Raw genomic sequence first — 13,424 nt, 5'->3', positions numbered from 1 at the left:
GATCAGCTCACGCCACTCGAACAGACGTAGATTAAGCTCTACGTAGCTGGGATGCGGCAGTCAAGATTGTCTCCAGGCCTCGCGATCATCCCTGCGGACCATGTAACGACGCCATCTCCATTCCAACCCTGGAACAAGCACGCGCGCGGGGCTGGAACGACGCCGCGTCAATCGCATCTACGACCGCGGCGCACGCTGGCCAAGACTGAGGCCCCTAACGAGCTGACCAATGGGAGGCAAGCGGTGCCGACTACTCCGGCGAACAGAGCCAGCCGGGGTGCGGCCGCGTCCGTGGCAGATACCCGCCATCGGTCAGGCCTCCTCGTCTGGGCCCACACAGCAATCAGCCTGGGCGTGACCGATGGCGGCCGCACCGGTCCGCCACCTGCTGACGGCGGCGGCCGGCCGGCGGCGCGGCCCGACCGGCCGTGCTGACCTGTGCAGGGAGGACGGCGCCGAGACGGGCGCGGCCGGCGGCGGCGGCGGCGGCGGCGCCGGCTCCAGCAGCTCCTGCTGCAGCTGCCGCTCAGCCACCTCCAGCTGGCGGCGCTCCTGCAGCGCGTCCAGTACGGCGCGCAGCTGGTCCGAGCGCGCCAGCAGCGGGTAGTTTGACACATCCAGGTTCAGCATCAGGCCCTGAGCGCAGAGCATGTCAACACGAACAGGCTACCGTAGCGCGCACTCGTCCATCAATCTGCCGTCTGACTACGCTTACCAGCTCAACGGTCTGCTGCTGGCATCAATATGCGTAGGATAATGGCAAAGGTCAATTAGTATGGCTTCTTTCGATTAAGCAGTGCATGATTTGCGTGGTAATGCTGACGTTTTCCCTGTCTTAGTTCCATTAATGTATCTTCTACACAGTAGCACACTCTTCGAAATTACCACACTTTTCGCATGTGTGCAATGCATTCGCTGTGTCATAGGACGGCTCACGTTTTCGTGAGCTGAAACGACGAAACTAACAAATGTAACAACCACATATAGTTCATGGTGATTACACCCACCTGCACCGATTTGCCCTTGACGTCCATGGCGTCCCAGCACTGCTTCTTGATCTGGTCCCTGACATACATGTTGCGAGCATTCTGGTCTATTATCGAAGATCGGGCCTCCTCCACCCTGAAAAGTCGTCAGCAACTTCGTTACAAGCATGCCAAAGAGAACCTTTACATTCTCCCGGATGTACCACATGAAGTACCACGAAGACCTGAGACCCATTCATCACGCAATAGAACCAGACCTAATGAGCATACCACTACACCGGCCACACGGCATTGCTGTGCTACAATAGCTGAAATCGGTACGAATCCTTTACACAGCATCAGCTAACGAACCGACTGGCCCAGCTGGCCTGACCTGGCCTGGCTGGCCTCTGTCAGGCGCGTCTGCTCGTCCAGGTCCAGCTCGAACTCGTTCTCTGGCAGCCGGTCCATCTCCTCCATCTCGGCGTTGGCGTCCAGCATGTGCTTCACCTGCCGGGACCACCAGACGGTCGCACCTCAGCACGAGCCGGCGCAAATAGCGCGCCAGTGGGGTCCCGGCAGTGGAGCCCGCCACGGCCGCTCACCAGCCAGGCGTCCCGGCAGCGCGGCCCGCCACTGCCGCTCAACAGCCAGGCGTACCAGCAGCGGGGCCCGCTACAGCCGCTCAACAGCCAGGCGTCCCAGCAGCGGGGCCCGCCACGGCCGCTCACCAGCCAGGCGTCCCAGCAGCGGGGCCCGCCACGGCCGCTCACCAGCCAGGCGTCCCAGCAGCGGGGCCCGCCACTGCCGCTCACCAGCCAGGCGTCCCAGCAGCGGGGCCCGCCACTGCCGCTCACCAGCCAGGCGTCCTGGGTGTCGCTGGGCCGGGGCTATGGGCTCGAGCCGCCGGCCGCCGACCGCCGGCCGACGCCGGGAGCCGCGGGACCGCGCACCGCCGGCCGACAGATCAGCGGCAAACGGGCGCACTATCGCCGCCGGCCGGCCACCGCTGCGTAGGCCGATTGTGACTCGACCGCCAGCCGGCACCCCTCTCTGACTGCAGAGTCCCAGGCGGGATCAACAAGACCGCCAGCGGGACGACCGGTATCAGACGGACGGCATTCATCTTACACTGTGCGGGTGCAACCCATTGCATTGTGTACGGCTTGTACGGAATGTGATCGGATTTGGATAAAAAGTTTTGCTTACTTGGCCTTTTTAATTAGCAGATAGCAAGTGTCTTAGTGTAAGCTAAAACAAGTCAGCGTTTTGTCCAAAAGTAAACATTTGACATACAAATTATCGTAATTGTTCTCAGTACCCTATTGAGCGAATCTCTCCGGCCGTCGAATGAAAAAAAAAACCATTATCTGCGTTTGAAACTATGTGTGCCCCTGCCCCATCAACTCCTCCCAAAATGCCAGTGTCTTTATAGGTCAAAACTGGATTATCAGATTCAAAACTCGCAACCACTTAAGAGAATGGAATATTTGTGTTCCTTCATGGAATGCTACAATAGCAGGGAATCCATATTTTTGTAGGTTTAAGTCTGCACAGAGATCCAGTGCCTTCGAAAAATACCATCAGATTTTTGGTGACGTCCCCTAATCGTCACTCATATGGGTGTGTGCCACCTCTAGCCCTCTCAACTTTCCGGGTTTCTACGTTTTGGGGACTGATAGTTATGTTCAGGGATTAATCCCAAAGCTTCCAAGCCCTTTGACTGGGCGGCGAGCTCGTGTTCTTTCATCAAATGATAGCGAGGGGAGAAAAATGTGACGAAAAGCCGGATATGGACCAATCCTCATTGATGGGAATCATTTGTACTTGTCCTTGTCACTAGTGCCCAAATTGGAAGTTTCTGCGCAAAACTTGCAACATGCAACACAGCATTATAGTCCACATGGGTTTTCCAGCCCTGGCTCCATCAAGCTTTGGCATGTTTTAGATAGTTTGGATTAGGATTGGATCAAACTTAAAAGACTGATGGATACCGATTAGTTCTGGATCGGGCTTAACCCAACACGAGTTGGATAGAACCCAAAAAACTGATCCGTTTGGTACTGGGGCGTCCACCCGGCCCAGACTCAGCGGCGTCCGCCCGACCCAGACCCAGCGGTGTCCACCCCGCCCAGACTCAGCGGCGTCCACCCAACCCAGACTCAGCGACGTCCACCCGGCGCAGACTCAGCAGCGTCAGAAGTCCCGTCGGCTGCCGTTTTTAGCAGCTGATGAGCCCATTTCAAACATGTCTGTACCACGCCTTCCCAGCTGGTGGGTCACACACCTCGAAGCAGTAAGCTGGACCCCGAGTCTCACAGTGTCGGTAGGATGGCCAGCAGTGCGGGCCATGACAGCCTGCTATTGCCATGTCTGCGACCTCAGGCGGCACATGGTTGCGGCGCGGCTCTCGGTCGTACCTTGTCGGTGGATGGGTGCTCAACTCTCCCGGCATGGCGGGGGGGGGGGGGGAGGGGCTCATGAGAACACCGGGGCAGCGCGAACCAACGCAAGAATTGCGTGTCGTTCATGGCGCCGGCCTCAGAATACAGCGGCGGTGGCGGAGGCCCCCGTGTAAGTTGGTCTGACCTACCAGCTGTACTCGCCCCGCGTCGTCGCCAGCGCGTCAGTAACATGCCGACGTTATGTCGGCAGCGGGGCGAGCGTGCTACATCACTTAGCGCGGTCCGGTGGTGGCTGAGGCGGCCCGACGTCTCCGCCCGCCGGCCGACGACGGGGATAACACGCGCCCGTGACCCCCAATCCGGCCAATTACGAGTGGGCGGACGGCGGCCGGCTCTCCATCACCCGGTGGCGGCGGCCCGGCCAATTAGGCGGCAGCAGCGCCGCCGCCGGTGACACTCGGCCGGTGCAGGGGACTGAGCGACCGCCGCCGGTGACACTCGGCCGGCGCAGAGGACCGACAGCGGCCGCCGTCGGTGACACTCGGCCGGTGCAGGGGACTGAGCGGCCGCCGCCGGTGACATTCGGCCGGCGCAGAGGACTGACAGCGGCCGCCGCCGGTGACACTCCGACACACTCTAGTCTCCGGCGCCTAGCAGCGCAGCCACAGCCCCAACCGAGTAGCCGAGCTGCCGGCTGCCACCCGAGCACCCACCAGGCTTACCTTAGTGCGGAGCGTCTGCACGCCCTCTCTGATACGCTCGCGGATGGCCACCAGCTCCGACTCCCGTCGACGCCAGGCCTGCTCAGCCGTCAGCTCTCGCCAGGTGGGCGGCATAGTCATCAGATCTGGCGGCGATCAGGCACACCGTCACATCACGATTCAGCAGAGGCGGACAGTCTTCACGTCACGTCACACCTCACTACTGGCGGCCACCCGTCACCTCACATCTCACCACTGATGGCCACCCGTCACCTCACTACTGACGGCTACCCGTCACCTCACACCTCACCACTGATCGTCACCCGTCACCTCACTACTGACGGCCACCCGTCACCTCACACCTCACCACTGATGGCCACCCGTCAACTCACACCTCACCACTGATGGCCACCCGTCAACTCACACCTCACCACTGATGGCCACACGTCACCTCACTACTGACGGCCACCCGTCACCTCACACCTCACCACTGATGGCCACCCGTCAACTCACACCTCACCACTGATGGCCACCCGTCAACTCACACCTCACCACTGATGGCCACACGTCACCTCACACCTCGCTACTGACGGCCACCCGTCACCTCACACCTCACCACTGATGGCCACCCGTCAACTCACACCTCACCACTGACGGTCACCCGTCACCTCACCACTGATAGCCACCCGTCACCTCACACCTCACCACTGATGGCCACCCGTCACCTCACACCTCACCACTGATAGTCACCCGTCACCTCACACCTCACCACTGATGGCCACCCGTCACCTCACACCTCACCACTGATAGCCACCCGTCACCTCACACCTCACCACTGATGGCCACCCGTCACCCCACACCTCACCATTGATGGCCACCCGTCACCTCACATCTCACCATCTCACCCCCTCACTTCACACCTCACCTCATCATTGATAGCCGGCCGTCATTTCGATTCTCACCATTGGCGGCCACCCCTAAAACATCCCATCTTACCAGATGGCCGCCCGTGACGCATCACACCCCACCATTGGCGGCCACTCGCCGCACACCATCTCACCACACACGACCGGCCTCTCACACCCGTCGCACCTCTCACCCCACAGGACCGCCCACCACGTCGCACCTCTCACCACCCGATCACCGGCCCACCATGTGGAGCCATTGGCCTCACTGAGGTTGCAGGAGGAGCAAACAAAGTGGTGCGGTATACTCAAACCAGTGTTCTACTGCCCTGACTAGTACCTGTCCCAACGCAAAAGTTGGGCTACAGCGTTTAAAGCCATATGGTCACGTGGTGAAGTCACGTGGCGGTGGCCACGTGACTTCCTCTTCAGCTTGTTCGGCGATGCACCAGATATTTTAATATCAGCACGGTTCACGCTATTTCAGTCCGTCCCTATAACGCAACATGACAAACACTCTATCTGCACAGGCTGATATTGGGGGAAATCCGCGGCCCCGGCCGCTGTCTGTGACATCAGTGTGCGTGCAGGCCGAGGACCAACAAAGCTAATTGGAAGGCTGGCCGAGAACGGCAGCACTGATCAATATTGCAGAATATCAGGATGCCATCAATGTCCATGTCACACCGCAGCCAAGCGGACAATGCGCATGCTACTTGACAGGCATGAAGGAATCTGGCGCGATCAGCTGAGCCCGCATATCCGATGTCTACCAACGCAGGAATTTCGCGCACTGAGCTGCGCATTACCAAGGGACTTAGCGCAACAGTTAGGTGAATGCGTTCCCACTAAGGAGACGGAAATAAACGTGGCGGAGAAAGCAGAAGGGATGGCACCAGGAGGTTAGCAAAGATGGCTTCAGGGCAAATTGCCGAACGGCGTTTAACCGAATCCTTTTTTGCCAAATGTCGTACACCTGGATATGTTTTGCCGCCATGTCAAAAGCGCGAACGGCTTAAAGGCGAATTGCCAATGGACGATACGCCGACGCGCAAAGTGCCAACCCTTAAATATGTCGACATATTACTTAGACGAAAACTTCGTCTAAAAAGTCGAAATGTTGATTGGCGGAACGTCAATATTTCGAAATGGAATTTGGGTGACCGGCAATTGGATGGACGGAAAATTACTGAATGGCCAATTAACCTTTTAGATACAGCTCTCGCAGCGCAGGGTTTGACAAGCGGCAGCTCGATGAATGTAAATTCGGTTAATAGCCAACTAATAAAATTTACTTTGCAACGACATAAATTGGATGACGGAGAGGTCTATGAAGTACTAACCACGGCGGGCTATAAGGGGCGCTCCACACTGATGAAGAGCGGTTTGGTAGAAACCATTCCCATCAAGGGTATGGAGTAACCATCGGAATCGGCAAAACAATGAAGGCAAATGGAGGGGTTGGAAATCTACCACATACGCGCCACGATCATTATCAACGCTTACACGGAGGGGATGTAAGGGCCCCTTGCTATCTGGCCCCCAGTAAGGATGGTGATCAAGCTCAGCAAAACCACGGACAGCCGTGAACCCAACGGACACAGCGGCATCAAGTTTGACCCCGTCAGGTCGACCAGTCACATCTCAGTTGCGATCAGTATTCGGGTATGCCCGGAAACAGGTCCATTCTTGAGGAGTGAAAACGACCTTTTTGGAGCCCAGTAGGCGAGTAGGTCTATAACCGTTACCTTTATCATTTCCAGCACTTGCAAGCATACGGGAAAGTTTATGTGATAGACAGCTCGTTTTGGGTAATAAACTACGTTTAATAATGAAAATGTAACTGACTTTCAGAGCGTTACAAGCCGTGGAAGTATTGACGCTGGTTCCCTCACCGCGGGCCAGTCAGCGGGCTTGTTTTCCAGCTGCCCATCAGCTGCCCATAGTGGGAGGTTAGTCAGAACCATGGTATGCCATATTGAGGGCATCTGATTCTGACCAGATCAGGCACCGCGCACGGCAATGCCAGGAAAATCTAAGCAGTCTGTGACAAGTAACACTTTCACGTTTAAGGCGCCTCTACCACCAGCTTATTAACATTTCAGCCCGTCAGCATTAGAACGATGGACATCGGTCTTATTGGCGTCAGATTTAAGCACATAAAACAGAAAACGTATCCGACTGAACAACATTAAGGCATATTGGCATTCGGCAAATGCGCATTTACGCTACACACAAAAATACATATTTCGGCTCGTTGGTATTTCAGCACTTTTCCCATGGACACAAAATCCAGTCAACGCATTGCCATTCGACTTTTAGGAGGTGGATTTGTCGACACGGAGCAAACGGCACGCCGACAATCTTAATGGGCTAAATGCTATCGGCAAAACGTTATCAGACTGGCTTCATTTGGGGCGTTTGTCGACATCATCTGAAGGATGGGCATGGGCCGGCAGGCAGGCAGCCCCAGTCAGCGGCCGCACCGATCTGCGTCAGCGGGCGCATGGCGGCCACGTAGCGCGCCTCGGGCACCACCGGGTTCTCGAAGTAGGTGGAGCGGCGCCGCCGGCCCGAGCCCGACTGGTTGTACCTGAAACACGCGCCGGCGCCGCTCAGGGGACGCGCGGCCTGAGCAGCGGGGGGCTGACTGTACCCAACCACGGGCTCATGGGACGCACAGCCCGCGCTGCGGCGAGCTGACTGCACCCAACCACAGGCTCATGGGACGCACAGCCCGCGCTGCGGCGAGCTGACTGCACCCAACCACAGGCTCATGGGACGCACAGGCTGCGCTGTGGGGGGCTGACCTCCCCCAACCACAGGGTCATGGGACGTACAGCCCGCACTGCGGCGAGCTGACCGCACCCAACCACAGGCTCATGGGACGCACAGGCTGCGCTGTGGGGGGCTGACTGCACCCAAACACAGGCTCATGGGACGCACAGGCTGCGCTGCGGCGAGCTGACTGCACCCAACCACAAGCTCATGGGACGCACAGCCCGCGCTGCGGCGAGCTGACTGCACCCAAACACAGGTTCATGGGACGCACAGGCTGCGCTGCGGCGAGCTGACTGCACCCAACCACAGGCTCATGGGACGTACAGCCCGCGCTGCGACGGGCTGACTGCACCCAACCACAGGCTCATGGGACGTACAGGCTGCGCTGCGGCGAGCTGACTGCACCCAAACACAGGTTCATGGGACGTACAGCCCGCGCTGCGACGGGCTGACTGCACCCAACCACAGGCTCATGGGACGTACAGGCTGCGCTGCGACGGGCTGACTGCACCCAAACACAGGCTCATGGGACGTACAGGCTGCGCTGCGACGGGCTGACTGCACCCAAACACAGGCTCATGGGACGCACAAGCCGTACTGTGGCGTACCGACGTCACTCACCAACAGGCAAGCAATAACGCACAGCCAACACATGGCGCCCACTCTCATGCGCCGACTCTATGCGTGCACCTGCTGTCTACACCAACGCTGCAAATGTAGGAAGGGAGCACCAATCTACAGGAATGAATGCGTGCCACCAAAGATACGCAATCGCAGCTGTGATCTGACCAATCACCAGCATGGTGCAACACTAGGCCTCACGTGAGACGGCACGGAGCCGGCCATCAGGCGACACTCACGGCAGGGAGATGTGCATCATGGTGCCCACCAATCACTAGCATGGTGTGACACTGGGCCTCACGTGAGACGGCACGGAGCTGGCCATCAGGCGACACTCACGGCAGGGAGATGCGCATCAGGGTGCCGTCGAAGCCCACGAGCGCCGCCTCCTTGCCACTCGGCTGCACCTCAAACGAGCGGACGCCGCCAGAGCTGCGGCATCGGCAGCCGACCAGAGCAGGTCAGTTGCTGCGGCCTGCGAACGCCAGCCGACTCGCAGATGGCTCCAGTTAGCACCAGCCTCGGCAGTAAGCGCCACATTCGTCCCAGGGAGTGCACATTCCCTTACTTTTGGAAAGTGACTCTGTATTTTTGTGAACGAAATTCAAAGAGATGCAGCTTTTGAAAACTCGTCCGAAAACAGCATTCGACGGTTGAGCGGGGCACCGCAAGCTCCAGTGCGTTGACGTTTGACGTTTTCCCCATGATCCTGGCCGTTTTTGGGGTGGGGTGGGGAGGGGAAATGCACGGTAGTCTGTCACCGGCACTATGCTGGGGTTCCACATCAGTGCGACAGCAAACACTCCAACTGCAAGACTGCTGCGACACAGCTTCTACTGCCAATACATATAACATAAGCGCTACGCGACGGAATGTATGCCCCAAAACTTAAGCTCGACATTACTTCTACTGGAAAAACTGCTGACGCAATTAATTTTTCACGACACTGCTTCTGCACACGTAACATTAGCGCTTAACGACAAAGCTTATGCTTCAAAAAATGCGCCTCGCATTTGATTTTACTGCGAAAACTTACAGTTTTGCGTTCACACATTTCTTCAAATGCAATGCTTAGCTGTGGTGTCAAATATCTATCAATGGTATTAACACAGCTTTCAGGCTGGAAGGAAGCCACAACTGGGAAAGCCGATCCGAAAAAATATTGATTCGTTAAGTTGCGTCACTTCATAGAGTTGTACTTGGAAAACAAGTAAAATAATAGTTTTGGTAGTAGAATTTCAGTGCAGGGTATAACTTTTGGAAGCAATAGTTTAACCCTGTACCACTTAACCTTACAAAAGATATTGCAAAAGTTATATCGCGTTTGAGTGAAGACCAGGCCTCTCAGTTTTTAGTTGTAGTTTTTCAGACCAGGTTTGCAGTCGAGGACCCCATCCACTCCCCATCTGTGGGAAACATTCGGACAAGTCTCTATTATATGTCCCTTGGAGCAGGTTTAGCCGTTACTCCCAGCTCTATCCCAAACTTGGTTTGCAACAATACGACGCCGCATTCAACGTTTTCAGTAGAATAAATGTTGCTCGGTATTATTGCCGTCTTGGGCTGGTCGATTAGAATGTTTCCAACAGTACTAATGTAGCGACACCATTCAGTGGACACCTTCGGCCTGATTTCGTCTGCCCGAGTGCTCACCTATGTCCGCTCAGTCTTTTTGTTTTGTTTTTTTTTTGTTTTGGTGAGGCTTAACCTGGAAGTAGAAGAGCTGACGGATATAACATGAAGAGGATGGCTTGTCTCGTATAGCCCAAATCTCGCCCCGCCAATCGCTGTACAGGTACTGATTTATATACTGCCCTATTAATGACATCAACAGGAAGACGTCTCGTAAACATTGGCCATGCCAATGCCTGACAAGGCCCATGCGGCCGTGTCATTGACAGTGAAGTGATGTTTTGGGTGCCTGATTTCCGTCCCTGATGGAGCATCAAGCATTTGTATTAGCTTGCTGTTGGGAACAGCTTACTTCCACCCGCTTGAAATCAACTCAACCCAACATGAATTCATTAATTTCTGATTGGACAAATTACCCTGAAGCAACTCACACCACCTCTGGTCCTCCTCCTCAGTAGCATGAGCTGGGTGTATGCAATGATATTTTAAACCCACATATGTAAACTCGGCTTGGGGTAGGTTAAGTTAGCAAAAGCAGATTTGTGCAGTCAAAAAAAAGCAGATTAGAGCGGATCTGACAAGTTATGGTTACATCTAAGACATGAGTCCCGTTGCACAATCGGCCGATTATCAACGTAAACAATCGGTGTCGGTGTAAAATTTCCCGAAGTTTCCTCATAAATACAAGCGGGCTGGGCACAGGATGCGCGAAACTGAGCATGAGTGGGCGGCGGCAGGATTTCGTAACAAAATCTCACCGGTGAAGCCTGTACCTAGCGCGGCTGCCAGTGGTGCATCTGTTCAGTAACCCTGCCACCCTGGACCGCCCAGCCTGGTGTGTTTTCTCTCAGTGGTGAGGCCTGACCTTGTGGACTGCTGCCATTCTGACCATGCGTCTGGACTGGTGTGTACACCAGCGCGCACCTGGTCTGGCGGCGGCATCCGATCATGGTCCACCCAGCGTGGTACGCGTGCACGTGCACCACAGCGCACCTGGCCTGATGGGTCTGCCGCGAGTGTCGGTCGCCCAGCGGGCCCTTCTCCTTGTTGTTGAGGTCGTCGGGTCGGCCGCGCACCATGCCGTCGTCGGCTGCCGTCAGCACGAAGCGGCCAACGGTGCGCACCAGCACCCGGCGCAGCTCGTGCTCGCTGGGCGCCGACGCGTCCGGCTTCCAGATCAGGTCCGACACCTGCTCCTCCATCAGCTGTCCACACACACACAGCGGCACAGTCAGCTGAGCGGCCTCCTGCTCCGCCATCAGCTGTCCACACACACAGCGGCACAGTCAGCTAAGAGACCTCCTGCTCCGCCATCAGCTGTCCACACACACAGCGGCACAGTCAGCTAAGAGACCTCCTTTTACTGAGATATCAGTCAATTGAATTTATATTGTTCTGTAAGAAGCCTTCATGGACACGATTTCATTCACTCAATCCAAACTCTACACCTGTTGGCTGCACCCATTCGCTGCACATTTGTAATTAGTTTCCTTATTGTCCTTTCTTGGTACTGTCGGAGGCCTTCACCATTACCCACGGAAGAGATTAGAAGATAAAAGGTTACACCTCTATTCAACCCTTTCGTTAATAGCTGCAAATGTAGTTTTGATAAAGTTAAATGCAACTAAACGAGGACAAACCGTGATATTATATCATGTTTCACGAAATATACATCTGGCACCTCTTGAACGTTCTACCCACAGCCGTCCGCACATTTGTGATTTCCCCAAAGATCTACCCATTTAGCTATTTCCCATTATGTACGAGTACCCACGGCGTTTTCACCTAATCCGTGAAGATCATTACGTTCCAGTGAGCTCGGCAACTTTCGAAGGCGAAACACAGAAAACACAGCTCTGAATTTCTCTACGGTCGGAAGGAAGCAGCGTGGTAACGCTTCATGACTACCACCGCACAAAAACGGTCATATGCAATCTTAAGAAATGTTCTAAAGCACGGGCTCAGCAAACGTTTGTGCTCAAGTTTGTGCGTAGTTTCACGACAGTGAGTGCTAAAGCCCCTTAGGCCGCATCCAGACAGGAAGGCGTGCACTGGAACATCGTAGAGTAAGTCCACGAGCCACCTGCGTAATTCAAAGCGGGAAAAAAATTACCTCCTTCGAGACGTCCAGCCCGCCACGACAGTACCGAACTAAAAGCAGTGCACCCACGGCTGACGCTCCTGTCGAACCAAAAATCAGTGCACCCACGACTGACGCTCCTGTCGACCTAAAAAGCAGTGCACCCACGGCTGACGCTCCTGTCGAACTAAAAGCAGTGCACCCACGACTGACGCTCCTGTCGACCTAAAAAGCAGTGCACCCACGGCTGACACTCCTGTCGAACTAAAGAGCAGTGCACCCACGGTTGACGCTTCTGTCGAACTAAAGAGCCGTGCACCCACGGCTGACGCTCCTGTCGAACTAAAAAGCAGTGCACCCACGGCTGACACTCCTGTCGAACTAAAGAGCAGTGCACCCACGGTTGACGCTCCTGTCGAACTAAAGTGCAGTGCACCCACGGTTGACGCTCCTGTCGAACTAAAGAGCAGTGCACCCACGGCTGACGCTCCTGTCGAACAGCGCGGTCGCACGTGCGCGCCCACCTGGTCCGGCTCCCGGAGAGTGAAGCAGCAGAGCGAGCGGTCTTGGACGGCCATGGTGTAGACGACAGAGGCGGCGCTGTGCATCGCGAGGCCGGCGCACACCGTGTTCAGGCCGTAGGTGACCGAGCCGACCACCTCCAGGTCGCGCACGATCACCAAGCGCACGAAACTGAGCAGCTCTGGCAACACAGCATCGGATACCTGGTCATCCCGTCATCTCCGGTGTCACAGCTGCGCAGATGGAAATCAGCGTCTGTGGATGGCCTGATAGCTCGGCCGTTCCTAGTCGGTGTCCGGGCAAACAGCCCGAGTGAAATAGGTGAACGGAAAAGTTCCAATGGAAAAAGTCGAACGACGAGGAGACGATATAAATGAAAGTCGACATGTATAAAACTCGGATCGAAAAAGCCGAAGGAAGAAAAGTCAACATGGATGAAAGCCAACAAGGACAAACGTCGAAACGGGAAAAAGTCGGGTGTGCAGAAGGTCAACAGGGTAAAAAGTCGACCGGAAAAATTAAAACAGGAGCAAGCTGAGAAGGATATAAGTAGACAGGGTTCAATTTATTGGTTTAGCCATGCAATGATCATTTCTGGTGGAAGGGGCTCTAATCCAAACCACCAAAACTGCTGGAAAATATCTTAACCGGGGAACGTCCGTAAAAAAACAAAACATCACCAATAACTATATATCAGTAGGTAGTGTAACAGAAGTAGTGGGAACCACGAAACCACATTTTTAGTTGCGAAAGAGCCAGTGGAGACCAGGAACCAGGGTGTGGCGACTGCAAAACAGCCGGTAGGATCCGGG

The 13,424-nt window shown here is 55.6% G+C and overlaps 1 protein-coding gene across 1 annotated transcript in view; it reads right to left on the bottom strand.

The window, feature by feature from the left end:
- Positions 1-312: 312 nt before the first annotated feature.
- Positions 313-13,424, bottom strand: part of LOC119097952 (cilia- and flagella-associated protein 43) — a 34,360-nt gene continuing 21,248 nt past the window's right edge. The window contains exons 12-19 of the mRNA XM_037220892.1: positions 12,615-12,793; positions 11,004-11,215; positions 8,718-8,810; positions 7,463-7,569; positions 4,093-4,217; positions 1,360-1,475; positions 1,008-1,122; positions 313-348 (exon numbers count right to left, since the gene is read on the bottom strand). Coding sequence (XP_037076787.1) covers positions 313-348; positions 1,008-1,122; positions 1,360-1,475; positions 4,093-4,217; positions 7,463-7,569; positions 8,718-8,810; positions 11,004-11,215; positions 12,615-12,793 — 983 coding nt within the window. The remainder of the gene's footprint in view (positions 349-1,007; positions 1,123-1,359; positions 1,476-4,092; positions 4,218-7,462; positions 7,570-8,717; positions 8,811-11,003; positions 11,216-12,614; positions 12,794-13,424) is intronic.

The sequence above is a fragment of the Pollicipes pollicipes genome, unplaced genomic scaffold, assembly GCF_011947565.3.
Source record: "Pollicipes pollicipes isolate AB1234 unplaced genomic scaffold, Ppol_2.1 Scaffold_4740;HRSCAF=5597_pilon_pilon_pilon, whole genome shotgun sequence".
NCBI classification, from domain to species: domain Eukaryota; kingdom Metazoa; phylum Arthropoda; class Thecostraca; order Pollicipedomorpha; family Pollicipedidae; genus Pollicipes; species Pollicipes pollicipes.
Note: the sequence above shows the minus strand (reverse complement) of the source record. Positions and strands in the feature narration are given on the sequence as shown.